At 38.8% G+C, this 27,962-nt stretch overlaps 3 protein-coding genes across 6 annotated transcripts; 1 reads left to right on the forward strand and 2 right to left on the reverse strand.

The window, feature by feature from the left end:
- Nucleotides 1–477: 477 nt before the first annotated feature.
- LOC122979998 (EEF1A lysine methyltransferase 3-like) lies at nucleotides 478–3,402 on the reverse strand. The gene is made up of 3 exons (XM_044347663.1): nucleotides 3,127–3,402; nucleotides 2,925–3,036; nucleotides 478–1,584 (listed from the first exon to the last, which is right to left on the reverse strand). The coding sequence occupies exons 1-3, from the start codon at nucleotides 3,286–3,288 to the stop codon at nucleotides 1,187–1,189; spliced, it is 672 nt and encodes a 223-aa protein (XP_044203598.1). The 5' UTR covers nucleotides 3,289–3,402; the 3' UTR covers nucleotides 478–1,186.
- A 1,146-nt stretch (nucleotides 3,403–4,548) lies between these two features.
- Nucleotides 4,549–13,121, reverse strand: stx16 (syntaxin 16). 3 transcript variants are annotated; one of them, XM_044349531.1, is made up of 9 exons: nucleotides 12,639–13,121; nucleotides 9,011–9,022; nucleotides 8,782–8,889; nucleotides 8,401–8,541; nucleotides 7,941–8,103; nucleotides 7,637–7,725; nucleotides 6,938–7,081; nucleotides 6,495–6,575; nucleotides 4,549–6,142 (listed from the first exon to the last, which is right to left on the reverse strand). In XM_044349531.1, the coding sequence occupies exons 1-9, from the start codon at nucleotides 12,762–12,764 to the stop codon at nucleotides 6,041–6,043; spliced, it is 966 nt and encodes a 321-aa protein (XP_044205466.1). In that variant the 5' UTR covers nucleotides 12,765–13,121; the 3' UTR covers nucleotides 4,549–6,040. The 3 variants fall into 3 exon arrangements, with proteins under 3 accessions (XP_044205466.1, XP_044205467.1, XP_044205468.1); XM_044349532.1 differs by having other exon boundaries at nucleotides 12,684–13,120; XM_044349533.1 differs by lacking the exon at nucleotides 9,011–9,022 and having other exon boundaries at nucleotides 12,684–13,120.
- Nucleotides 13,122–15,911: 2,790 nt separating this feature from the next.
- On the forward strand, nucleotides 15,912–27,648 carry dgkab (diacylglycerol kinase, alpha b). Of its 2 annotated transcripts, XM_044350262.1 has the most exons (24): nucleotides 15,912–16,129; nucleotides 16,753–16,881; nucleotides 18,575–18,651; nucleotides 18,921–19,065; nucleotides 19,448–19,522; nucleotides 19,688–19,737; nucleotides 20,167–20,241; nucleotides 20,462–20,578; nucleotides 20,736–20,853; nucleotides 21,093–21,181; nucleotides 22,089–22,199; nucleotides 22,299–22,397; nucleotides 22,506–22,556; nucleotides 23,076–23,149; nucleotides 23,378–23,452; nucleotides 23,546–23,631; nucleotides 23,704–23,793; nucleotides 23,877–24,037; nucleotides 24,219–24,283; nucleotides 24,390–24,480; nucleotides 24,606–24,786; nucleotides 24,886–25,003; nucleotides 25,255–25,315; nucleotides 26,406–27,648. In XM_044350262.1, the coding sequence occupies exons 2-24, from the start codon at nucleotides 16,809–16,811 to the stop codon at nucleotides 26,484–26,486; spliced, it is 2,163 nt and encodes a 720-aa protein (XP_044206197.1). In that variant the 5' UTR covers nucleotides 15,912–16,129; nucleotides 16,753–16,808; the 3' UTR covers nucleotides 26,487–27,648. The 2 variants fall into 2 exon arrangements, with proteins under 2 accessions (XP_044206197.1, XP_044206198.1); XM_044350263.1 differs by lacking the exons at nucleotides 15,912–16,129; nucleotides 16,753–16,881; nucleotides 18,575–18,651; ... (5 more) ...; nucleotides 20,736–20,853; nucleotides 21,093–21,181 and adding an exon at nucleotides 21,267–21,993.
- Nucleotides 27,649–27,962: the final 314 nt, after the last annotated feature.

Consider the following 27,962-nt stretch of genomic DNA (forward strand, 5'->3'; position numbering starts at 1 on the left):
TTGTGTCAGTCCAGACTGAGCAGATGTTAAACTGCACAGAAGTGTGTGGACAGTAACCGCAATAACAATATGGTGCCATCAACATTAAAGTGTGATTGCATAGAAAATAAAAACTTTTTTAGCTTTAATGTTAGACAGACTTCAGCATTTCAGTGCAGGGATATTGATAATAAAAAATGACATCCAGTGAGTGAGGCTCAGCACCGTCATGTGCAGAGAAACGTCTGTTTTACTTGATTTAAATCTCTGTTCATGTCAATTATTTTCTTGACACTAATATCAAGGTGATGTGGCTCATACAGCAGCACGTTTAACATTGTCATTGTGCAAGAAAAAAAAACAAATAGGGACGTCTGACTTTGCACCAACAGGCTGTCTCCGGCACTGATAAAACAATAAGCTTGATGAATCACTTGATCAATAAAGTAAAAAAAATATGCCCCACATCTTATCAGTTTCAATAAAATTCTGATTTGATCATTTTTCTTCAATTTATTTACTTTTATGGAGAAGAGGAAGATAGACTGATTTGCGCTGGTGACAAATCTCAGTATCTAAGACTGCAATTATCCATTCGTAGGTAATACGAGATGAGCAAAAGCACAAAAAGATCATTTTAGTTGGGCACATTGTTCTGAAAACTCTATACAAAATCTCCAAAATCACACTTTAAATACATTTTGAAGACAAACAAATCATCAGAATACTTAATAACAAGAAAATTATATATCCATTTTATTCCATTTGTAATCACAGTAGAACATGTACTGTACATACGTAAAAACATTATCTGTTGTAACCAGAGAGACATTAACAGGACATCAGATTTCTCAAATGACTGAAAATGGTTCACAGAATAACCATATAAATATATAAATAAAAGAAACACTTTATTTGAACAAACTGATGGTCAATTAAGTAAACAGGAAGTAGTTGTTCAACATGGTTCCACTTAGCTGCAACTGTAGCTTAGAGTAAAAAAAAAAAATATTTGAAACTCAATATGTTTAAGTGACAGAGTGGATTATCTAACAACAACTGAGCTGTTTTTTTCTGAGAGTTGTGCATTTTGCATTCACTGTTTTTTTTTATTCTTCTAAAAAGGCAGCTTGGGGACCAGAGCCGTAACTGGTCTCAGTGCAGTAACTAATCCAGGTCTCAGGCCTGCAGCAGGCTGTCCCTGCTGTCACTGGTCTTTCTTTAGAGCTGCCCTATAGATATTATTGTTTTGTTTGTCATCACGGTGCACAAGCTCCACATCAAATCTGCTTGGCAGATATTCTTCATAGAAACCTGGAGTCTTGTGCTCTTTACGCATTTTGGACGAGAGATATACCACGGCTCCGTTCTTGCACAAATGAGCAAGTGTCTCCACTAGCAGTGGGTATGTCTCCTGGAGGTAAATTATATCTGCACAAAGCACCAGATCCCAGTCAGAGGGGAAGTTCATGTGGTCCTCACCCCAGGACAGAGGGAGGACAGTGGGAGGGGCAGAGGGCCAACCACTGGATGGCATGTTAGCAGAGACGTTGGCCTGAAGTTGTGGAAGAGCCAGAGGAAGATCTGTAAGGGTCACGACTGCACCTGAAAGGAAGAGATACAAAAAACTGATTTAACTGTCAATTAAATTATCAACTGATGATCAGAGGAAATAAACTTAAGATATATTGTACATACTACAAATATACTCTCCTTACAGATGGATACATACACCATGTGTATTCAGGTGCTGAATAAACGATAATGGTCAATTTGACACTATAAAAGCAACATCTGCTCCAGCAGCTGCAGCAGGTCTGCAGCGCCTCTGCTGGAGGCAATAGTGAGCTGCATAAATGTAGGAAAAACTGGATGGAGCCACAGAAATCCTAGCATGTGAGTTAAAGGTGCAGTGTGAAGAATCTAGTGGCATCTAGCGGAACGAACATGGCAGAAATTGAATATAATATTAAGTATATTTTAATTAGTGAAAATAAGAACCATTGTGTTTTCATTGCCTTAAAATGAGCCCTTTATATCTACATAGGGAGCAGATCCTCTTCCCTAGTTGGTCTATCTATGGACTCGCAATTACTACATGACACACCCATTTGGTTAGGTTTAGGCATGAGCAGCGGGATAGTTAGGGTTAGGGGTCAGCATAGTCTCACAATACCAAACATCGGAGGTCTCTGCCCACTGAAGTTTGGAGATTTCTAAATCCTCTAAATAAAGCTTGGCAGTTGCTTGAAACAGTGGCAAGAACGCCTGCTAACAAACCTATGCCTCTTACCCCCTACTGCCCGAATATGAAGGGCCACCCTAAAGACTTTGGATTGGTTCTGCAATGCAGGGCTTTTAAAAAACTCTCTGTTTCCACCCAGTTTTAACCACAAAACCTGGGAGAAACTTCTGTTCTCAGTCTCTATGAGCAAAGCGTTTAAAGACTGACTTGTGAGTCTAGAGTCAGGGAAGTGTGTCGTGTAGCATGCCCTTAAGGTGACACGATGGGGGGAGGGGGATCGTGTAATAAAGTGGGTATGTCATAAAGGTCTACAAGACTGCAGATAGACCTTTCTCCCTCTTCCACGGAGCCTGTCATGTTGCACTGCCATGTTTCTACAGTAGTCCAGAACAAACAAACCAAACACTGGCTCTAGAGAGGACCTTTAGTGTTTTTCATGGCCAACATAAGTTCTTCTACATGCTTGGAAGGGTAGGATGAGGGCAGAAGGAGTATTTAGAAAGTTGCAATCTGCAATCTCACCGCTAGATGCCCCTAAATCCTGCACACTGGTCCTTTAATTTACTGACTAAACCATGTGAAGTGATTCTCTTGTGGATGAGGAAAGAGGCTGACATAAGTTAAGATCTTTTACATTTTCAACCAGCCAGGGAGGGTTCAATAGCTTAAATCATTATCATGACTCCATACAACAACATACCGAGGCGTGCTGCCACAATACCGACCACACCAGTCCCTGCTCCCAGCTCTATGATGCGTTTTCCACTCAGCTCCACAGACTGATCCTCCAAGTAACCACACAAGTGTAACGCCTGTGTGCACACAAATACACACCTGTGTCATTCAACACAACCCACTCTCAGCAACACTATGTCTATAAGTGTGTAGCTAACAGCTCTTACAGCCTCCCACACCGGGGCAGCCACGCCGAGGTTTGCCCCGAACACCTGTCGTATCTTCAGCTCTTGACCTATTAAGTTGTAAACATTATCTTGAGAAAATGTTTCAGAGAAAAGACAGACGTCAACAGGAAACGGGTCGTCTTCATCTCCGGCACAAGTCATGGCTGTTTATGTGAATGAGATCGGTTGATTTGTCGCATGTAGTCGATATTTAAAGTCCGCAATGTTTATGAGCAGCAGCTGTCAAACGGTTGTTCATCTTCCAGGTCGTCAGTTTGTTTTCCTAGCATGGCGAAGGCATAACCCGCCCTACTCTACCTCTGATTGGTTAATAAACGTTGCCTTCGTTGGGTGGATTGGTTAAGGTTAGGGTACGAATGTCAGGGTAAGCCAATCAAAGGCAGAGTAGGGCAGATTATGACTTCGCCCTCCTAGGAAAAAAATATCGCTTCCAGGTCAAGTAACATTGGCGTGCTATTTGAATAAGTTGTATGAGGAGTGCAAAAAGCTTGTGTGAGGTCGTTTCGAGATGAGTGTACATTAGAATAATTAATTAGCCTTTATCTCGTCTTTTAACCCCTTTCCGCCATACACTGTTATTAATTAAAATAATTTACAAATTAGATTTAGTTTGGAGTTTAAATTTCAAGAGAGCTATTAATTATACTCAATATAAATCAAAGCATAAATATATGCTCATGCATGCTTTGATTACGTTTTCTTCTTTTACCTTTATATACCACATATTGCAGATTAGAGCTGCAACGATTAGTCAATTAATAGATTAGTTGCTCCACAGAAGTTGATGGGCAACTATTTTGATAATCGAATAAGCAATTTTGTCATTTTTAAGCACAAATGCCAGAAATTCTGTGGTTGAAGCATCTCATATGTGAAAATATGTGTCACACAAAATAGTAAACTGAATATATTTGGATTCTGGACTGTAGATCTGACTAAACAAGACATCTGAAGATGTCGCCTTGAGCTTTAAGGCATTTTTCTATATATTCTGATATTTTATAGACAAAACAATTATTCACTTAATCAAGAGAACTATCATCAGATGAACAGATAATGAAAGTATGAAATGTTAGTTGTAGCCCTGTTTCAGATATTTGGGGGTGCAATATAATGCACAGCTGAATTTGTGAATTAGTGTCAATCAGATCAACAGTATCACCCCAAAATATCTGTATTACAAAAATCTAGATCTGTGTGTAGTGTGCATAACGAGCAGTTGAAACCCCAACAATATTTGATTAATGATGAGAAAAACATGTTGTTCCATGAGGTCAACCTTCAGAGCTGTAAGTATGAGACTTGGAGCTGATAAACTGTGTTTATCCAGTTGAGGTTATGTTTGATGTTTTTATCTCCACACATGTATCAATGCTTCAGTTCAAAACACACAAAACTCCATCATGTTCCAGGTTTATTAAAAAAAACAAAACAAAAAAAACATGTTGCCATCTCTTCACCAGTTCTGTTTTCCAAACAAAACATAAGTAGCGTACCACTAGGACATAATCATCATAACCATTATTCACACACAACTTCACATCAATGACAAAGATGATTTAACAGGCGTAGAAAGTGTACATGTCAGATAAAGCTCTTCATCATTCCAGCTTATCAGTCTTTATAAAACACTAGAACATGTAAAGAATTTCCAACACAGCGAACTAAAAAGTGTCCAATCTGAAAAGAAGAAGAAAAAAAAAAAACCTCATGTCTTCATATGGCTGGTTGTGTTGGACTATGTCACAGTTTCCTCAGTAGAGCGGACAATAACTGTTGGGTTTAGACTACAGAGACACTCAATATACAGTAATTCTGCCGGAGACAGAACACCTCTGAACCTCTTGATTAATTGTAGTTATTAAAAAATAAATAATTCTTTTCATCATACAGATGACAGTAGTATTACATCCATAACACCCCCCCCTCCCTCCCTCCCCCTCTCACTCAGGCCTCAATATGTGCAAACTGCAAGAGTTTAAAAAAAAAAAAATAAAGGTAGCACTTAATGCAAGGACCATGAAAAACAAAAACAATCGAGTGTTTTAAAATGAGCACTTCATGAAAAGTGCAGGTGTGAAACAGGTGATTTTAAAGTTAGAGGATGATTCGGAGAGAGTTCCTTGCTGTCGACGCCCTCCTCAGACCAACAGTGGAGTTACAAGAAAATCATTATTATTATTAAATTTGGGAGTGAAGGGATAAAAAAGCAGGTGGTCCTTCAACCAAAGGAATATTTTTGGTACTTTATAACTATTCTATTCATATCTAGTGCTGCTTTAATACAAAACATTTTCTTTTCGTCTTGCAAGGTAAAATACTGAGCCAGGTGTAATAATGAGATGAAAATGAATTTGCAGTAAAGTTAATCTGCTGCATGTTTCTCTTCCACAAACGTTTGTTCTCGTCACATCTTCCCTCACAGAAAACAAAACATTTGCAATGATACTGGACAGAAATGATGCATTTTCACACAACAAACATCACAATTCCTGCTTTGAATTCAAGCAGAGAATGTTCTGCTTTAAGCAATTTAACATTGGTTGTCCATTTTTTTAAACACAACAAAGTGTTTTTGTTTGATAAGACACAGATATGTCAACGTGGTCGGGTTCAGCAAACCTCTGTCAAAAGAGTCTTGGCCATTTTCGGTGCGGGTTGCTTGATAAAACAGCCACAGCTCAAACAGATTGTTGATTGTTTCTTTGATTAAAATCAACCACAAAAACATCTCCACGTCGCCCGAAGTGCACCTGGTAAAGAGAGACGTGGAATTCTTCAGACGTTTCCTGGTGGGTATGAAAGGCAGTCAGCTTTGTTTTGAGTAGAACCGAGTCCACACAGATGCACAACAAACATCCACACAGAAAACAAAAGCCAGAGGAATGCTTAATTAAAACTTTGTTCCAAAAAGAATAACTATTAGAACAATGACTATGATGAAGAGGATCAAAATGACCAGCATCTTTCTGTTCTTCTTCTGATACTGTTCTGCCTGTAAAGAGAATGAAAATAAGGTCAAATCTTATATTTCACTTGCTTTCAATTTAATGTGTAAAGACAAAACATTCAATGAAGAATTAACAGCAGAGTTTAAATAGTTAAGTGTAAATCCTAATTAAGTGTGGATCCTGATAATTGGTTTGGTAAATTATATCATAATCATGTCTTTAGCCTGCTGAAAACTGCCTTTTCCCCAACATTGATTATTAACTTCAACACAAAGAGTCCAATATATTCTAATAAATAGCAATATGTACTGTGCATTTGTGCTGTGACAATAACCTGATCAAAACAGTGACACTGTGGAGTGAAACACACCATCACATCTGGACTTTTGTCTTTACCTTTTGTAATTGTTTCAGTCCATCTTCTGTTTTAACACAAGCTTGCTCCACATTGAAGTCGATTCTGTCGAGAACGGTGCCCTTGAGGAAGAAAAAAAAAAAAGGAATTTTATTAGCGGAAGCAAATAATTTTAGTTTTGGATCATTTATTTTATTCAAGGACACTGTCATGTGACCTTCCGAACCCGAGTTTACATAGTTAAGTATTTGTATTTTTCTTTCACAATCCCTGAAATGATTTTGATTCGAGTCTCGTTGAGACAAGATAAAAAGTCAATATGCAGGATGCTTTACATTTTGGCAGTCATTAGGGTAACTCACTGACAACCTTACGCTTGTACAAGAAGGACAACAACTTTTTTTATTGGGATCTCAGTAATTGGACTCATGCTATAATGAGGAGTCCATTTTTGTATTCTGTGTGTTGGGACTACTTCAAATACCTGCTCCACCACCATCCCTGCCAAGTCCCGGAATATCTCATTCAGATCTGAGATGGACTGCACTATTTGTCTGATCTCTCGCTCTCGTTCTTCAACCATAACTGTGTTCTGCTGCACCAGCATCAGCTGGTCGTCTGTGAACCCCTGAAAGAAAACAAAGAAACACTGATTATAAATGCAGAAAATCTAGTAAAAATACTTGTTAGAAGATAATTATTAAATCCAGTTGTAGAGCTTTATAAGTTTTAAAAATCATTTCAGTGACAGCAGAATGCTTCTTTGGCTGTTTTTTATTGGCCAAAATATACTTGTTAAAGTTGCTAATTTCTCCTAAATGTGTTTTATTTCAGTTGAGTGCAACACTTATTAGCAGTTAAGATATATTTTTACATTCTTATTTCCCTCAGACATATTTATTAAAGCCATTTTCCTGCTTATGGTAGTTGGATTAGTGCAGTTAGTAAAGTCAAAAAAATGAGTGCATGTCCAGACTTTGGATGGATGTTTGTTGTTCTGATCCTGTTTGTAATCATGTAATATTTCTGCTTTTATTCTTCTATCTACACAGGCCACATGTGCAAATAAGAGTTAACAACTCTCATTTGACCAGCCTGTATTCAATTTTACAGTTTAATTGAATGAACTGAGTTTAACGAAATTAATTAATTTTTCAGATAAATAAAGATTAAAGCTACTTACCTTGTCATATACAGCTAACTCTTCATCCTCTTCCATTAGAGGTCCTGAGTCAAAAAAGTGCTTTGATCTCTCCTCACGATTCTTCATACCTACAGGATGAAACCGACATGTTGCTTAGACGGAAGGCAAATAAACACAACCTGTGTGCTGAGTTTAGTCTCAATTATACATGTACAAATATATATGAGTAGCAAAAGTAAGAAAAGGAGAAGTCTCACAAAAAAAACCCTCTTGACATAAATAATGCCAACATCATGATAACTAATGAGTGGTGATTATGGATCACAATAGAAGTAGTTCTTACGTTTTAGGTAGCTGGACTGCGTGTGCCTGAAATTGGTGGAAAGATCTTGCAGACTCTGTGCCAGAGACGACACCACGTTTCTCAGCAGTCTCTCCTCCTGCTCGGTGCAGTGGCCACAACGAGACTGCAAACCTGTCACAGCTCTCTGGCATCGATGAAACATCTGGAAAGAACACAAAATTAGAGAAATAGCAGAAAGGAACAACATGGATTTCAAATTTCATTTGAAACTTTTCAACGTGCACTAAACTCAGACAATCAGGAGAGCGAATCAGTACGTCATGCACTTAAAAATACGACTTTATGCTCAAATAGAAATGACTTCCAACTGAAAAATAATTGAAATATGCTTAAAAAAAACCTGAGCAGTGTTTCCAATGGACAAAAGCTTCAAGACATATACTTTTATATCACTAAAAATAAGCACTATTTATATTACTACAGTGTTAAATTATGATACCTGTGTGATCTCCTGAGTAGTGATTTCTATGGCATGCTCTTCTTCACTACTGTCATCCAGTGTGGGACGATTCATATGCTTGTCATGAAGTAAAGCCAGTTCCTTCATCTTCTGTCGAACCCGTGTGATTTCATACTGGATCTGAAAGGCGCACATAGCAGTTAAAGCCATTAACAAACTTTATTTTGCACATAAACTAGTTGACACCAGTTTAAGATAAGAGGAATCCAAACTGATGCTTTTGTGACCTTGATGATTTGGATTGGAAATGTGGATTTATTGGTTCACTGTCTTTTCCTTTCCAAAAATATTTCAACAGTTCATAACCCACAGAGATGAGTCTGGACATTTCTGCTCCGATTCAAAGTTTGTTTGTTTTACCTCATCGACCCCTTCTATCCATTTGGGAGGCAGTTTCTTGGTGACTCCGATGGCAGCTTCAGGATCCAGACTGATTCCTGACACCAACGCCATCCGATCATCAGCCAACTTCAAATAAACAAAACAAAAACAAATGATTCTATTAAAACATTTTTAATAACATTTGATCGATTTGTTGTACCATTTCAAGTGTCTAATGTAATTCTACCACAAAGAGAAACAACAGTACCTCATCAAGCTCCTAATGTGATTGGCAGAGAGCAGAGTGATCCCATCCAATAGAGACCCAGGAAAAAGAGAGAAAGACAGAAGTCACAGAAAGTGAGCCCCAGAAAATCAGCAGTGACCAAAAAAGAGTCACTGAGTCCAAATCTCACCAACAATTCAATTAATTTAAGATAAGATTAATAATTGACTCTTTAAAATAATTCTAGCCATTTTCACTTTATCAACATTTGTCCTGAGTTTATTAACTATGTAAAAAAAGTGTAAAACTAGAGCGTGAATGCAAAAATAAACCATAATCATCCAGAAACTAGTAACAATATAATTTCACTTTAAACAAATGGTGAGAAAATGTCAGAAAAAAAAACAGCAGGTTGAAGCAAGAGAGCAGAAATGGTTGAGCCTCAAGATCACCTGAGGTGTCTGAGTTTAAGAAACAAAAGAAAGGAAACTTGACAACAATATAAGATGAGTAATAAACTTATTGTGTAACAGAAAATTATGTATTTCTATCAATTCATGATCATCTTTGATAATTCATTGATCAGTAAAGCCTTAAATGATATGACTTGTTTTGGATAATGACGTCTCTCATGTGTCTGCCTTGTTTTGATTGATCAAGGCCCTGCTTCCTTCGGGCAAAGTCAGTTATTTTAAGCCTGAGTATAAAGCAGCTTCATGCGCATCTGTAATGACAAGCAAATCATTTTAGTTGAGTCACTGTCTTTTGAACAGTACAAACATATTTCAGCCTGTGGATATGTATGTGCGTCATAACTGCACACCTGCAAAATGAAATGAAAGTGCAGCTTTTATGTGCACTAAAAATATAAAGACCTAAATCTGAAAAGTAAAAGAGCAAAGTAACTTAGAGTTCAGACTGAAAACAGCCCTCAGAAATTAACACAAGTGTCAACAAATTTAACCAGTTTCCACTTTGTGGTTCATTGTCAGCCTGCTCTTATAATACAGTAGTCCTTCATTTCCAAGTAACACATAGAGTTTAACACCAATTTAATGTACCAGCATCTGCTTGGTGACATTGGTAGAGAGCGACGAGACATATACATCAACAGAAGTTTACAACAAACACAGACAAATCCTGATATAAGGACAGCAAGACCAAACATACACTGAACAGGGACAAACAATATTAAGACCATAAAGATTATTTTACTTATAAACACTTGACATCCAACTACTTTCATTTGATCCACATGAGACAAAATATTAGTTGAACAGTTTAAAAAGTGTCCAGAATTGCGTTTGTACTGTTTGTGCAATATCAGCACAGACACAAATAAACCAGAATCAATTTAAATGTATATAATTGATCAATCTTTTTAAGTAAAAATACAATTGCAGGTTACATGAAATCATGAAAGAACCGATGACTTATTATTGTTATTACAAATTGAATGCTTTGGTCAACTAAGTAAGCAATTTCACAGAATCACTTTGGGCATCAGTGATTAATGAAGAAACAATTAATTGAAAAACAACAGATTACCTGATGCTAAAAATAAGAATTAGCTGTAGCCCAACAGTAGTAGTAAGTTTTACAGACAGGTTCAGCAAAATGGTGAGGAGGAACACAGATTGTGCAATTGAGATCTTGGTAAGACGCTTCCTTAAAAACTACAGCTGTTCCAGAAATTGTAGAAAATCTTACCTATTTTTGAATAAAGGTTTAAGAATTTATTTTTACTAAAAGCCACTGACAGCTAAAAACCTACTAAGCAACAAAGACATTATGGTAATAATGAAAGTCTTTGGCAAAGTTAACAGAAATCTAAAGCTATTTTCCATTAGAGGATATCATCCTGTGAGCCAGGGGTGTCTTGTTTTCTGCAGCCAAATCACTGGGCTCATCCATCAGAGTATAGTGAATAGTCATTTTTCCCCCCAGTAGGAGTGATGATGGTATTTGCGCTGTTCATCACACACACAGCAGCTGCACTATTGAGCATGACTCACTCTTCACAAATGTTCTCAGCTCTGGAGTACCAGACCACAGCATCACTCTCCAGCTCCCTTACTCTGATCCTACTTGGTGATGTTTCTGCTGGTCTTGAGGTTAACCCCAGCATACCACTCTACACTGTGTCACACAGGGAAATACATTAACAGACCATGTCTGTCCAGGAGCCGTAACCATCTAAAAGGTCTCCACTCAATAGGTTTGGCTGTCCTGATTTGTCAATCGCTTGGAAAGGCTGATCTTTCCAAGCCATCAGGGGTTGCAGAGAACATCAAAGATAATCAGAGAGAAATGAAATAATGAGGTGACATATTTTAGTAAGTGCAGTACAGAAACCTTGATGGAATATCCTGCCATGTTCAATGTCTTTGAAAGTACAGGCAGGATGAAATGAATCCACCTAAGTGAGCAGGTAACTGGTTAAAATGTTAACAGCTGAGTGTGAACAGTCACACACACTCTACACCTGCTTGCTGTGCTGAGCATCCTGCACCCGGCCTCCTTCCAGTGAAAAACACTTCTGGGGAAGAGCTGTAAGCTGTTCCCACTTTCAAAAAGTGTCAGAGAATGAGAGGCAAGTGTGATAGGCGCTTTGTTGCTGTTTTGTAGTATTAACTTGAACAGATTATTAATTGACACTGTGCAAGTAGATAATAGCAGGATTTCCATATAGAGGTGACCTATTCCTTTACAAATGACTGAATATCAATAAAACATGTGTGTACATTTTTGTTAGGAATGCACCAATCCCATCCGCTGGATCGATCGGCCCCAATACTGACCGTATCACGTTGATCGGGTATCAGACCAATCCACATTAAATACAGTCTCTTCATCTATGTCATTATGAATGGACTAAAATGTAATTAAAAGTGACCCCCCCCCCCCCACATCCCCCCCAATGTCTGCTGCATAATAGCATCTTATTGATCTCAATGAGTTTCACGCAGCATCGCATCTGTAGCCAGTATCAGCTGATATCCTGAGTTGAGGTATTGGGAGTGAAAGGGTCAGAATGGTGCATCCCTAATTTGTGTTAGAGAAGAATTAGTGAGAGAAAAAGACAGAAATGAAGGCTGATGAGGAGCTGTCTTGCTTTTTTTCCCCACAATAGCTTCACTAGAGGTAAACCCAACTCAAGGATTAATTGTATTTCTGAATGATAAATATTTGCTCTCAGGAATCTCATTCAGTATTTTTTCCTTGCCTGGGTTTGTGTCATACATGTCCACAATCACAGGAGCAAACCAGCTTCATTAGTTACAGATACAATTTGACTCTAGACTAAATCACATTACGATGAAGGCCACAGCACACTTTATACTACAACTGAGGAGCACTATGAGGACTTAAAAACATGCTTTAACTTAAAAAAACCCCGCAATTTACTTCATTTAATTAATTAGAAATGGCGCTAGTGCAAACTAATAATTAGCACAATTTATCTCCCTTGTTTACATTTCGAGCTGATGCCTACATGCCTCTTCATCCTCAATCTATCAATCCTGACTGGGGGGGATTACGGGGCACAGAAACACTAGAGGCGTGAATCTGAACGACTAGCACACAGAGGGATCTAGCTAACACAGCTCAGTGACTGGCTATATGCAAACACACACAGTAAAATGTCAAAACGATGCAGACCACTCACCGCAGCATTGCTACGTGTACTCAGACGGGGGTCGTTTGTACTCACTTGCTCAGCCAATATCTGCCGGTTTTGGATCGCATTGTTCCGCATTAACAAGAAGGCATCGGTCAGACGCCTAGTGGCCATGACTGCCTAGTTTAATATCTACGTTAACACAGGTCAAAGTGCGGAGCAGGCGTTGATTTGTTAAATTATTAAATGATGTCTGCCGCTAACACACCGCTAGCTAGCTTTTAGCTTTTGCCCTGCGAAGGATGATGAGGGAAAACTCGCGATACAGCGCCTGTAGCGGACAGCAAACGACCTTAATAACATTTATCTGTCAGGCATCTCTGATACTTCAAGCTAAAAAAGTGAGTAGAATGACCGAGAGCTTCTTCACTGATGTGGAGTTTAACGTTAAATTGGTAGCGTCACTCCGCTTCTTAGGCTGCTACGGAAGTAGGAAAACGTAAACACCTGCGTAACCGGTTCTTCTTCTACTACTCATTAACTGCAGCTGTCATCTGTAGCTGAAACGCATTACCGCCTCCTGCTGCACCGAAGAAGAAGAGACGAGTCCTCACTAACAAAAGCGTTTCTTAGATTAAGATTAAATAAAATAACACTTCATTGATCCCTAGAGGGGAAATTCTCATTGTTACAGCAGTGCAGAAAACGAGGCAAACCGATAAGAACTAGGAGTAATACATACAAATAAAATAAAAAATAAAACAAATGGATGTACGTTATAAACATTATACATATTATAATACTTAGGCTACATGACCTGACTTGTGGGTTGTAAAAATAGAAAGGTTGTGCAAAATATGCGTAGAAGAAATGGTTCAAGTAGATGTAGCTATAGATATGCAGACGGGTAATAAATTAAAGGAAAAACTGGTACAAGTCTGAATGCTTGACCCCCACTGTAAGGGGATCTGGTGGCTCTACTGTGGGGGGCATTTTGCTGGCATGGTTTGGGTCCACTTGTCTCCTTAGAGGGAAGGGTCACTGCGCGTGCGCACACACACACACACACACACACACACACACACACACACACACACACACACACACACTTTGAATGAGAAAGTGTGTCCAAACCTACAACCAACACACACACATATACACATCCACATAAATACACACACATACACATATACATACATATATACACACATACATACTGAACATACTGTAGATGGAGTGTGTAAGGTGGGATGAGAATGGTGGTGGTCGGCCTTCACAGCTGTTTTATCCTGTTGTCACAGTTCTTGGGCACAAATGAACACCTGAAGCGTTTTGTCTTTCTCTTTGGTGGAATTAATCTGTGACTGAATGAGCTGCTACAATAATCATACAGGTGACTCCACGTATATGTCACAATACATGCTGATAAAGGACAAGGTGAGTATAACCACCTAGTCGTTCTGTAAATTTTGATGTATATCAAGCTATTACAAAAAAACTCATCTCTGTTTATCACATGCAAAACACATTTTATTTTTTTTTTATCACAGATCTCAGACATTTCAAATGGAATAAATTCAAATTTCTATAAGAGCATAACATTCATCAGAGAGGCCTCCACTTGTGAAATGTAAGTGAATGGACGAGTGAAACAGCATTTCACAATGAGGGAATTTGCACATACAGCCCATGAAGGCATCTGTGGTGTTTGAATGTTATATGTATGAAATTAAAATACTTTACAAGTGAAAACATGAATTCCACTTGTACTTTTTTGAAGGAAGAGCTATAAAAGAAATAGAAAGAAATGTAGATCAAAAATATATATACCCTTTTTACAATATGTGTACAAGTAGCAGTATTATTCGGTAATTCACTTCAAATATATCACATATATCACAACACATTATGATAATATATAAAAACATTTGTCAGTTGCATGAGGGAAGCGCGATCTATTCATGTGTCTATTTATGTCGCTGCTGGCTGAGGATCATTTTATGACACCTCTCTTCCTGCTTCGTCCTCACTGTGTGTTCATCTTTTAATTCTATGCCCACGTTGCTGAATAGGCTCTAATGTTCCTTTATGTTTTTCCTTTATTTTGGTTGAATAGGATTTTTACTGTTGCCACCTGACTGGCAGATTCCCCTTCAGCTGTGCAACTGTTCATGTTTGAAATCTCATTTAATCCCTCCTCTTTGGTATTTTCTGTTGCTCCTCTAGTTGGATGCAGGTATTTAGAGCGCTCACCATCATCATAACTCATGTTTTAACTCATGTTTTTACTCTGTAGCTATGCACTGTGTTCTTACTTGTGTGGTGTGCCAAAGACAAAGTCCAAAGGCTTGTAATGGACAATAAAGTTTTAAATATTCAGATGATCTCTTCCCTTTCTGTTTATTACACCTGTAATAGCCTGATAATAGACTGGTACCTACAGTGTCACTGCCTCATCAGAAAATCCACATCAGTTTGTGACATTTTATCTTCAGTTCACTTATTTTGACTCAGCATATCTTATCTTACTGTGGACCTCATCCTCTCTTATGAAACAAGTTGAGCTCATTGATTTTATATTTCCTTTTAGCCTAATAAAGTAGCTACAGGTGTGTCAACATGTCTTCAAATATTAACTTAAAGGGTGGGTTCACAGTTTTTCAAGTCATAAAACAACAGTCATTGCCCAAATGAATATTGAAATAGGTTTTTTCTTCCACCACAGCTCAACAGGAAAACCTCAGGGGAAACACAGAGAGGGAATTCAATGCTAAAAAGACTGTAAATGTGGCAGATATCCACTTGATATAACTAACTCAGACTGCTGTGTGACACTTTATCCTCCATCATTTACATTGAAAGAACATTTGAAGGAGATCTTTTTAATAGCCAGTATAAACAGGAGGAATGATTACAGCAAGGAAAACCTCTTTCAGTGTTCATGTAGACACCTGACTGTTGCTTTAAGAGAGACATGAAAAATTACGAATCTATCCTCTAAACAGTTTAAGCTGCAGTTGTGCTAAAGGAGTCATTTCAATCTGCTTCACCTAAAAACTACCAATCCTGTCACCTTCAGCATGATGGACAGCTGCATTATTACTGAGATGGTTTTTGAATTAGAAAAATGCATTATTTTGTCTTACAGGGGTAAGTTTAACTGACTATCTAACCTCAGTCCACAAACTGCTGCTGTTAATAGAAAATGTTGGACTTGAAAAATTTTAAACCAGTCCTTTAATTTGATTTTAATTTTTAAGGCTTAAAGCTGCAGTGTTTATAAAAAAAACAAACAAAAAAACGTGTCGACTTGTTGGAAGGACGCAATAAATCAAACAAGTGCGTCCGTGTGCGCGCGTGTGCGCATGCGAGGCGGTGCCACTAACTGTAATTATGTCGCTGAAAGCTCCTCCTCCGCCCATTAATCCCTCATATCCGCTAATACCGCGCCAGACATTTACCCACAAGTACCAGCTGCCGTCAGCCTACATTTCAAAGTGCCGCTCTGTGTTTGGGACAGCCTGAGAGAGACTGACAAGGTAAGGAGTTCAGCACCAGCCGTCCTCCTGTCTGGATGACTGAACACCTGTGCAGCACCTAGACAGCATAATAAACTAAAAAGTCCTACCTGTCAGTTGTTGATTTCTCTGCTAGACTCTGATTTGTAGGTTCATTAGGCTGATGGGATATTACAGTGTTTTTGGCTGGCTAGAAGACTTGTAAAAAGAATACAGCTGGACATGATTAGCAGCACAGTCTCTATCTTTACAGGCTTGCTTTTAAATATCTTTGCTGAGACTCTGCCTCATAAATCCTGCCATGTTGTATCACTTATTGCTTCATGTGAGCTGACTGTGGAGTAACCTCCTCCTCTTGTTAGTTCTTATTAAAAAACTGTGACCTAAATGTGAATTGTGTGAGTTAATATCTGCACTGGATTCTGGTGATTCCTCATTAGAAGGGAAATCTCTACCTGAATATCTAAAACTAAACTCTGTGGCTGTCCCTTGAGAGGGGAGTGTTTGACTTATCATTTCCATGTCTAATCTCAGGAATGGAAGCAAACCAGTTTATTGTTTATGTGAGTCACTCTAAAAACCCTCATTGACCAAAGAGCTATTGCACAAAAGACTCGCTCCTTGCTTCTACAACGTCTCTGCAGGTTGTTTTCCGCGCTGTCACCTCTGTGTCCGTCCTGTTGTTGTTCAACTGATAGACATGGCCTCATCCGATGATGCAGAGGGGTCTCTGACTCCTGTGGATTTTATCCAGCTGCAGCACTACATGGAATGTAAGTTTCACCGTCTGACTCAACATTATTTCAACAATCGCTTGCATGTAACACTCAGCTGCGTTAAGTGACCTCTGGGATGCTTTTGTGTAGCTGACCCTTCACTGACCCTGCAATGGAAGAGGGGAAGCAAAAAGCATTTGCTATGGATCAATACAAATGAAAATATTTATTAGGGCTGCAACTAACGATCATTGTCATTATTGATTAATCTTTTGATTATTTTTTTGACTAATCAATTAATTATTTTGGTCTATAAAACATTAAAAATCAGGTGAAAATTCCCATCACAAATAGACAAAATGCCTTTTTTTTGTCTGACCAACAGTCCAAAACCTTAAGATGTTCAATTTACAATAATATAAGACAAGAAAAAGCAGCAAACTGTCAAATTTCAGAATCTGAAACCATCAAATATTTGGTATTTTGACTTAAAAAAATGACTCAAAATAGTTGCTAATTATGACTAATCGAGTAGTTGACTAATCGTTGCAGCTTTACTTATTTATAGTAAGTAGCTACCTTTTATATACACTTAGGACTGAATAATTAGGAATGATGCTTTTGAAGTTGTAAGAAATTAAAGAAACAATGGGTCACTGACTTAAAGAAGGTAAAGAGAGGTAGAGGAAAAACCAAAGACAAGAAGACAGTTGTGTGCATGTAACGTGTAACTATAGTCAAAGTCCAGCGGGAACAAGAGAGGTTTTCACACCGGATCAATAACAGAGCTCTTTAGATTAAATTCTTTCAGTTTACATTCTCAGCACAGGCGGGTGAAGGGGAGGAAAATGCTGAAACGTCTTCACTTTAAACATCTTTGCATTTTGCTCCACTGTGCTGAACATAGAACCTGAAAGGAAACAAGTAAGAACACATTCAGATTGATTCGGGAGTGCAAACTTTTCTTGTTCCTGGATCTCTGATTTGCTTTAATGTGTTTCCAGTTGCTGTCAAATTTGTGAGTGAGCTCTAAGGTGGTCATACTGGACATTAGTATCGTAAAATAAATGACTGAAGGAGTTCCTCTTATTCATTCACCATCCACACACAAAAACATTTCAAAATGCTCTCTGGAGGATCATTCACCATCAACACAAAAACACAAACAAGAACTCCAACAGGAAGATGCTCGCTCCTGCGCTGGGGTCACAGCTAATGCAGGTTTTGATAGACCTGTTGACAGGAAAGAAAAAGTGGCGCAGTGCTAAAAATATTCTACTGTACACTCAGAGGCTTTGAAAGAAATGAAATGAGTCTGTAGGCTTTTAGTGTTGGTGAGGTGGGGGGGAGTTATTTGCACTGTTGGATAATGGATGGATGGATAATTACACCCGCGCCTCCCTGGACCTGAGAAAAGCACCACTGTGTGTTACCTCTGACATCAGGAGCCAAAGCCAGATTTAATGCAGGATCCACTCTGCGTGTCCACAGTTGATGGAGTGATGATCTCGCATTTGGTTCCTGTTTTAACGCCCATGTAATTAATGCGCGGGACAAATGGCAAATTGACAAAGAACTGAATTAGTCTCTAAGCTTCTCTGTTCTCAACTGTAGTATTCTTCAGTTTTTTCATCAGTCGTGTCCGCAGCAGGCCGACGTGTTGATGGCATTAAATCTAAATCCTCTCTTATGCCCTTTTAGATTCATGAATTTCACTCACTTTTTGATCTCTTCAATGTTGTGCTCGCAGACAGCAGTTTGAGGGTGAAAGATGTGATTAAGGAGTTTCACGCCGGGGGTCGGCTGGCCCAGCACAGCTTCGGAGAGGTCAGTCATGCAACAGCACCTACTCAAACACACATCTTTCCAGGGCAGTGAAACATTTGGGGACAGTTTTGCATGTTCAGCTGACCTGCTGTGCTTTAACTTATAGTAGTACTACAATATACTGTAGTTGTGCAGAATCTATTAGGTTGAATTACTAATTGTCACTTTTTTTTAGCATAATTACTTCCCAATAATTTTGTTCTTTCTAGGAAACTTCCAAGGAAAATGATTTGCTAATTGCAGTCTGATTGTTTGAATTGTCTCCTCAGTGTGTCGACGCTGTGGGTTTCTGTCTCTTTCTCAAGACCTACCTAGAGGTGGATGACTTCCCTGCAGATTTTTGCCAACGTCTTTTCCGCTATTTCCAACACGTAGAGCAGGATGGCTCCACAAAGAGCCCTCTGCCCAAAGGAGGTAACTCATTTTGCACGTCTAATCTTCCTGGTTTAGTTGGTTGGGAATGCACCACAAAACTTTCTGAAATATTCAAAGAAAGAATGCTACTAAGAGTATTTCCTATTGGACAAATGCCAACTTGTTTGTCTGTTTATTTTTATCTTTTAGTGTTGTGTCATAGGAATGTCCGTAGGCGTAGCTCTGGAGATTAGTGCACCTGCTCCAATAACCAACCAATGAAAAACTATTTGCTTTTTATACTGTTGTCCCACATTTTCACCAGGAGCTTAAAATATCCTGCTTTGGTTATTAAAGTCAGACACAGTGTGTAGTTTCTTTAGACCTCAGTAATGTAATAATGCTTTCCAGTTGGGTCAAAAGTTCCTACGTGTTTTCTCAGGTGGGGTCTTTCTTCGTGATGTGTCCTGTTACTTCTCGGTGCTGGAGGACGGACAGCCGCGGGAGAAGCTTGAATGTTGGTTTCATTCACCTTCTGAACTCTTTGTGACACATTTATTACAATGCAGCTGCATTTAATGTACATTCACGACTGATCGATAATCAAGAGTGATGATTTTGAAGGTCTGAGAAAGTGAAGAGACAATGTTTGCATCACTGACTTTCTGTGTTGTGTTTGCAGTTACTTTCAAACTTTACGACAAAGATTGTAACGGACTCCTGGACAGTTCAGTAAGTTTCTCTAACTGACATGTGATTAAAATCACATTTATTATGTAAAATCATTTGGGATTCTTTTGTGTTCACTTAAAACAGTCGAGACATGCACATTTATTGTTTGCAATTAGTTCTGCAAAATGTAAAAACAAGTCAAATTCACTGTTTTGTTGCTTGATTAATGGGCTAATTAATACATTTAACTTCTGCTCCTCCTCAGCTTATTTGAAAAGCTTTAATTCTATACAAACCTGCCCAGATTAAAAATTGAAGTATTTATTCAAAGGGAAAAATAAAAACATTCCTTAAACTACCCTTATGTCGTCAAACAAACAAACCATGAATAAATAAGATGATGTAGAAGATGCAGAGGAAGATTGAGATTAAGGACATGGTCACACCACCACTCCACTGTGAATGTAAACGCTGTTGTTTCTTCATCAGGAAGTGGATCGTATAATCACCCAGATGATGCGAGCTGCAGATTACCTGGGCTGGGACGTGACAGAACTCAGACCTGTATGTTATTTTTAAGCCTTTATGATTTAAATTCACAAAATCCCAATAATCACAAAGGTTTTGGATTTGTCATATATATTTTTACATGGTGGAAGGTATAAGGAAGTAATAAACTGGTCATGATAATTACAGGGAGGGGTTGTCATAAAACTTATTATGTCACACAGATAAACAGGAGTTAGATGAAAGATTGTCAGGAGATGTTTCTGTGGTTGGGCAGGTGCTTCAGGACATGATGACAGCGATCGATGTGGACGACAGTGGCACCGTCACGTTGGAGGAGTGGTTGAAGGGAGGCATGACCAATGTGCCTTTACTTGTTCTGCTTGGACTGAAGGTGAGAATTTGGCTGCACATGCAAATCTTAAGTTTCACTACAACATCTTTTGCCTTTTTAATGAATGATACAACTTTAAATGAACAACACAGCCCAGTTATATTTGCTTTTCTCCTTTTTTTAAATGTGGAAATTTCCTTTTTCTCCTCATTCACAGATGACAGAGAAGGACGGGCAGCATATTTGGAGGATGAAGCATTTCAACAAGCCAACCTACTGTAGTGTGTGTCAGAGCATGCTGCTCGGACTCGGGAAGCAGGGACTCTGCTGCACCTGTAAGCACTCACAGCCACCACCAGGAGGCAACCAAGTACCTCATACAACAGTACAAATCAACTGGAGTAGTCCAGCCTTTTCCAGTTCACTTGTACTGTCTGTTAATTGTCAGTGTCACAGTTTCCCATAAGTAAGAATACATGTAATAAGATATAAAACTGTTCTGTAAAGTTCTACTGGAGAAAGCTGTGTTTTTGTCTTGAACTTCTCTAATATTTCTCCATTTCTCTGCCCTCAGGTTGCAAGTACACCGTCCACAGTCAGTGTGCCAACAAGAATCCCGAACCCTGTGCTCCCACCTTTGTCAAATCTAAAAAAGACATGGGTGTAAGAAGCACAACAGTTCCTCTTCATATCCAGTTTCTTCCTTTGGTTTGGTTTTATTTCTGCATTACAGATTTACAGTAACATTAACATGAGCATTTTATTATCATTTATATATCTATAAGTATATTTGTCATTTGTCATGTTTAAGAGAACGTATCATGTCACATCTCTTTTATTGCAAAACCAAAAACCACAGCAAACACGTTAACAACAGAGAACATTACAGTGCATTAGTCAGTAATAAGTTCAACCCATCAGTGTTTTTTTAAAGTGCGGATTACATCTGGCACAGTCTGTTCGGTACATCTGTTAAATGTCCTAATTTTACACAAGCGTAGACAAAGTTCATTCACCGTTTTTCCAGTGCAGTGTGACGGCCACAACTCACTGATTCACACTCATCTGTAAGCGCTTAAATTTCCTGAGCTGCTTGCGGAGGTGGAGGTGCCAGTGTGCTTTACAGATATTTGATCTGGTGATGCGTGTCTGCCAAGTCAGTGGTTATCCAAAAAGCCATCCGAGGCCATATTAAAGTTCCTCAGCTGCTCTGGAGGAAGGTGTGGTCTGTGTCAATTCTTTTCAAGTTAACAACAACATGATTTTTCCTGCAGTCATTCAGGGTTGGGTTGTTGTTTTGGCACCACTAAAGTGAACATGAACATCGCTCCTGGGGCGATGCTCATGATGACTTTGGACAGCATTTTAAGACTTGTCTAGACATTGTGAGTAGAAGAATATGTGAAAACAACATGAGGTAATTACAAGCGGACTAGTATGCAGTGGTAGTTGTGGTATTTGTATTCACAGCTGAGGTTTGTAACATTGTTAATAAAAGGATAAGTAACATTTACACTGGTTACACTTGGTCCTCAACCTCTCTGCTGTTTTCTGCTCCTCTTTGTCTCAGATAGCGGCTCACGACTGGGTCAGAGCTGACTGTAACTCCACAAAGTGTCAGGTCTGCCATAAGAAGATCAAAACTTTAGCAGGGAGGCGTTGTGTGTGGTGCCAGGAGATGGTGAGGACTGTGTGTTCAGGTGCTTTAGGATATCAAAATGAACAAAAGAGGGATCACTGCTATGCTATGTTCACTAAGTCTTGTCTCTTTTTTGTTAAGCGTCATGATGAGTGTATTTTCTCTGGAATATCAACCTGTGAATGTGGGCCGCTGAAAGATCATATACTCCCTCCATGGGCCATATACGCTGTCTCAAAGGTAAAGTGATTATAAAATACTACTGTATACAATAAGCTTTATTGAGCATTTTCTTTTCTTCAGGATTATTTTGAATAAATTGCATGTTTGTCTTGTTTTTCCCCCCAGGAGGAGGACACCAGCCTGTTGAATGTCACCCCTGATGGCCACATCCTGCAGGTCTGCTCTTCTCAACACATACTTTTATTCTTTTTTTCCATTTGTACACCCATCATGCACTGCCATCTGCATATCCTTGATGCTTGGGTGAATATCCATGTCAGTGATTTATCGTGATGTTTTTGGTGATTTTTTTAAGGACTCTGCAAGTGTTTTTTTAGCCTGTTTTTTTTCGGTTCAGCGTGATGTCACTGGAGAAATACATCTGTCATGGTTATCCACTTTGACAGACAAACCCACTGATGCAGTCACTAAATTTAAAGTGATACGCCACCCCAAAATAAATCTAGCTTACCCATTATAGGAAAGAAAAAAAAATGACACAGATGATAAATGTTAAGAGATTTGTCTATGCAATGCCTTAGAAGTTCCATATATACTGTATAGTATGAATATAAACCTGTACAGTAGGCCAACTGACAGCACGTGTCCACATATCTTAAAGTACTGAAATAATGTATGCATTCTTCATATGAGTTGTATGTTCCAGTAAATCCTATTAAATTTATTTTCCTTCAGATTGTACCAATTCCAGATACCCACCCTCTGCTGGTGTTTGTCAATCCAAAAAGTGGAGGAAAGCAGGGTGAAAGGTAAGTTTTCATATGTATATAGGGTGGCACAAATATCAATATGGCTTTAAACTGTCATTTCTTTGCAGATTATGTTATCGAGGTGCAGGCTCAGGCTGTGCAGTATTACAAAATGTACACTACATTTGTACACTACAAAATGATCTGAACTGGTTGCACCTTAATTTTTGAATAAGCATTTGTTCCCTCTCAGTCTCTGGGTGTGTTGATTTGTTTTTTTTTCCACAGGGTGCTCAGGAAGTTTCAGTACCTGCTGAACCCTCGTCAAGTGTATAACCTGTCTAATGGAGGCCCAGCCCCGGGGTACAGCACACCTTCACTACTCTAATCCCGCACGTTAATTGCATATTGTGTTTTGTTTTTCTTCACATTAACACTGACTTATTTTTTTCCCAGACTTCATTTCTTCCATAATCTACGTGAGTACAGGATCTTGGTGTGTGGAGGGGACGGCACAGTCGGGTGGCTCCTGGATGCTATAGGTACTGCTGCATAGATTTAGAGAGATAATTAAGATGACTATCTCTGAGGCTAAATAACTGACCTGATTGCAGACAAAGCAGACCTCCAGGTGCATCCTCCAGTGGCTGTCCTGCCTCTGGGCACAGGGAACGACTTGGCTCGCTGTCTACGCTGGGGAGGAGGTAAAACCAAGCATTCAGTTCTAGCTCATGCCTCCACACTGACATTGGTACAAAGAGTTATATACCTGCTTCTCCCATGAAAGGATATGAGGGGTCTGATTTGAGAGAGATCCTGAAGGAGATCGAAGGCAGTGAGTTGGTTCCCATGGACCGCTGGAGCATCCAGGTGATACCGGACGATCCTCAAGAAGTAGGAGACCCTGTTCCCTACGAGATCATCAACAACTACTTCTCCATTGGAGTGGTGAGTCACAAACTCAGCAAGGAGGAATTAATAACATTGCACATGAGTATTGATTGATTTCTGTAATCCTTTAAACAGTTGCAAAAAAACAGTCTGATAATTTCATATGGACATACACAGAAACATGAATATATTGTGTAAAATAGGACTTAACATGATTTCATTTGTGCCGTGTGAGCAGGATGCTTCTATTGCTCATCGTTTCCACTCCATGAGAGAGAAACACCCACAGAGGTTCAACAGCAGGTGAGGTTTCATTTTAACTGTATGTGTAAAGATGTTTTTTCATGAAACAACAACTTAGTTTTTTGAGATCATTGATGTTGAAGATTTCTTCTGTGTTATTTTTAAGAATGAAGAACAAACTTTGGTATTTTGAGTTCGCCACTTCTGAGACCATCTCTGCCTCTTGCAAGAAGCTCAAGGAGTGTCTCACCATTGAGGTGAAAACATCAACCGCACTCATGTAGCTGTTTCGCCAAATCTAATAATTAGCAGTTCAAGTTCTGAATTTTGTCTTTCTTCAGTGGTGTAAACACAAAACAACCTGTTGTTTTACCTTCGCTAGTGCTGCGGGAGACACCTGGACCTGAGCAGTCTGTCTCTGGAGGGCATCGCTGTCCTCAACATACCCAGCATACACGGAGGCTCCAACCTCTGGGGCGAATCCAAGAAGCCTGACGGTGTGGCAGAGGCGGAGCATAGTGAGGTCATCACTGACCCTGAACTTCTCAAAACGATCTCACAAGGTGAGACTTGGCTGGTTCTGTACTCTCATAAATCACCTCATCAGTAGTGTTGGTTTTAAACTGTTTCACCTTGTATCTGTGTGTCGTATCTCTCTCCAGATATGAGCGATAAACGTCTGGAGGTGGTGGGGCTGGAAGGAGCCATGGAGATGGGACAGATCTACACTGGACTGAAGACTGGGCACAGACTGGCACAGACCTCTAAAATTACCATCAGGTTGTGTATTTTTACCTACGTGGTGATGAATATATCATAACATAATACAGCCTCATACAGAAACAGTACAAACCACAGCCTCAAAAATGAGTTGCTTGTGGCTATTGTTTAAGATTGCATTATATTGTCAGGTGTCCCTCCTAATTATCCCGTGTCTGTTTTAAGCAGACACATATTTTGACATAATGTTCACATACAGTATAAATGGTTCAGTATAATTAAATCTGATTGTTACTCCTCCCTGTGTATAGAACAGTCAAAGCCCTGCCCATGCAAATTGATGGGGAGCCGTGGATGCAACCTCCTTGTACTGTAAGTGTTATTAGCAATTCTGATTCAGAGTTAAGACAAGTAATGGTGATAATAACAATGTAATTTTCAACAAGTTTAGCTCTGTAATTAAAAGTATTCACACATTTATTTTGATTATTGTGATGGAGTGTGTGTTACTGCTGCCTTTTTCTTCAACCAGATACATCAACAACATTTCAATTAGCGTAACATAGTTAACATTTACTCTGACTATATTTATCTGTGTGAGCTGAGGCCGAGTGCCACTGTCCGTCTGTCCGGTCTGGACTGGCACACGTTCATAATAAATCCACCAGAGCTCAGGGCTGTCCCACTGTGACCTCAATGACTGACACTCTCGCTGACTTTTTGAGCCTTTTCTGCTCACTTTCTATGAGTCTGCAATCCTGCAGACTTACAGTGTATCACATTATATTGCATTCATTTGGCAGACACTTTAATCCAAAATGATTTACATTTTTCCATAGGACACTTTCACATGTAGACAGGAACAGCTCAGCGATTGGACTGCAAACCATGCGATTCATGGCAAACCTGCAATACCAACTGAGCCTCCCCCAATTGCCCATAATTCATAGCATTCAAATGTTGAAAATGACAGCAGGAGAAGTCTGAAGTTATACACACACAAAGCTAGACCAATGTTTCTAATATTTAGTCTACCCTAATAGATATACTGTAAATTGGGTGGACAAAATATTAAAATATTTACTAGTATAATGCAGTAGAATTCAACCGCAGCACAAATTGCAGCCAAATGACCATAAAAGTCAATCCATACCTCTCTAAAACTAAAAACTATAACCGTCATGAAGGTAAGCTGCAGTTTCAGAGAGGTTGTTTCACTCAGACACTCACTCTGATCAGGCGTCTGATGTCATTTAAAGTCAGGGTTCATGGCTGAGGGTGCACACTGGAGGTGGACCAGAGAGAGCTAAAATAACACAGGATGTGATGTGTCATCAAAATATCAGTGCTGTTGTTTTTGTTTGTTTTAATATTAGACAGAATAATGTTTGATCAAATTAAAGGAATTTGAACCCAAATAATTCAGTTGTAATTAACCCAAATTGTCTTTCATTTATTATAGATCCATATAACTCACAAGAACCAAGCTAACATGCTAATGGCTGCACCAACAAAACCGTCCGGCTTCTTTCACCTCAAGTAAGAGCACTGGTTTCACTGGTTTCACTACAGCAGTGAGACACGCCATCCAGTCCACTGAGTGTCGCCCCACCAGCGTCGACTGGAAAATGATGCAGGATGAGTATTGAAAACAGATCGTCCATAGTTCCGTGTTTACCTGGTGTGTTGCTTGAAGTATTATTGTCTATTATTATTATTGTTTATTTACAAGTGATCCCTGATATCTTAACTTATTTCAGACAGATTGCACTTTTCACAAGTGTGAATTTCACCTGATCACTGCTATTGTGTGCCAAGTTAGTAATAATGCAGAGCAGAGCCTGGTGTGTATTTACCGCATATGCAAACACATATTTACATGTTTTATGTTGTGTCGACTCTGTGGCTGATCAAATCTACAGTTGTGTCTTGGTAGTTTTATTATCTGTACTTCCTAATGCAGCTAGTCATGAACTGGTTTTGCTCGGCCTTCAGAAGCTCACAGCGACTCACCTTGTTAACCCTAAACCTACACTACCTGTCTGTTCTCGCACTGTCAGTGTCAAAATTACATATATATATATTTCAGTGTTTTAACTGTTTCTTAAGTAGATGTTGAAGACATGATGTGAGGAACACTTGATTGAATGTGACTGAAAATAGTTTTATAATGATTTGCTCTGCAGTTATAACCTGAAAGTGCTGTGGACTGACCAAGTTTAGTATTAAAAACAGCATCCTAATGTATTTAATACATTAAGACTGACAGCAGTGATGTTAGTTTACTCAGTGTGTGTTCTTGCTAGCCATCTATATCTTTGGACCATCTTTGCGCCATTGACCAGGTTCTTAAAAACAGTCACATTGAAACCTATTGAAATATTACTGAACGATGATGAAATATTAAAAAAGGCATGTTGTGACCAGATAAATGTTGGGGAAATAATTTGGTTTAAAACTTTGTTTCAGTGATGTTCATTACTGTGTGCTTGTAGGGTTTTTATTTAGTCTTAAACTTTGAGGAGTCTTGTGTTGGATTTTCAATGTACTTGTATACCAGTGAGGCTTTTTCATCTTAACTCTTATTATTAATATTTTCTTTCTGTTGTTGTTCTATGTTATTAATACTGTAACACTGAGTTTCAATATGAATGCAAAGTGCAGTACAAATTAAATGTATTATTATTCTTCAGACTGACAACTGATAACTTGGATGTTAGACGTCTTTTTTTCTCTGTCTGATTTGTCTCTGAGATATTTTGTTGCTGCTGGACTGAGACAGACTTGTAACATATATAAGTATGTATAAGGAGATTAATATGAGTAGGATTTTCATCTAAATGGTAATCTATTTTCAAGGACATATGGCAGCATAAGTATACATGGTCGAATAAATCACAGGTTTATATTGATAACATACTTAGTAGAAAATATACCTGTTATAAAAACATCCATGACAGAAGTTTACTCCTATACTTACCTGACATACAGACTGTTTGTTAGCACTTAACTATGGTTA

The sequence above is a fragment of the Thunnus albacares genome, chromosome 4 (assembly GCF_914725855.1).
Source record: "Thunnus albacares chromosome 4, fThuAlb1.1, whole genome shotgun sequence".
NCBI lineage: Eukaryota > Metazoa > Chordata > Actinopteri > Scombriformes > Scombridae > Thunnus > Thunnus albacares.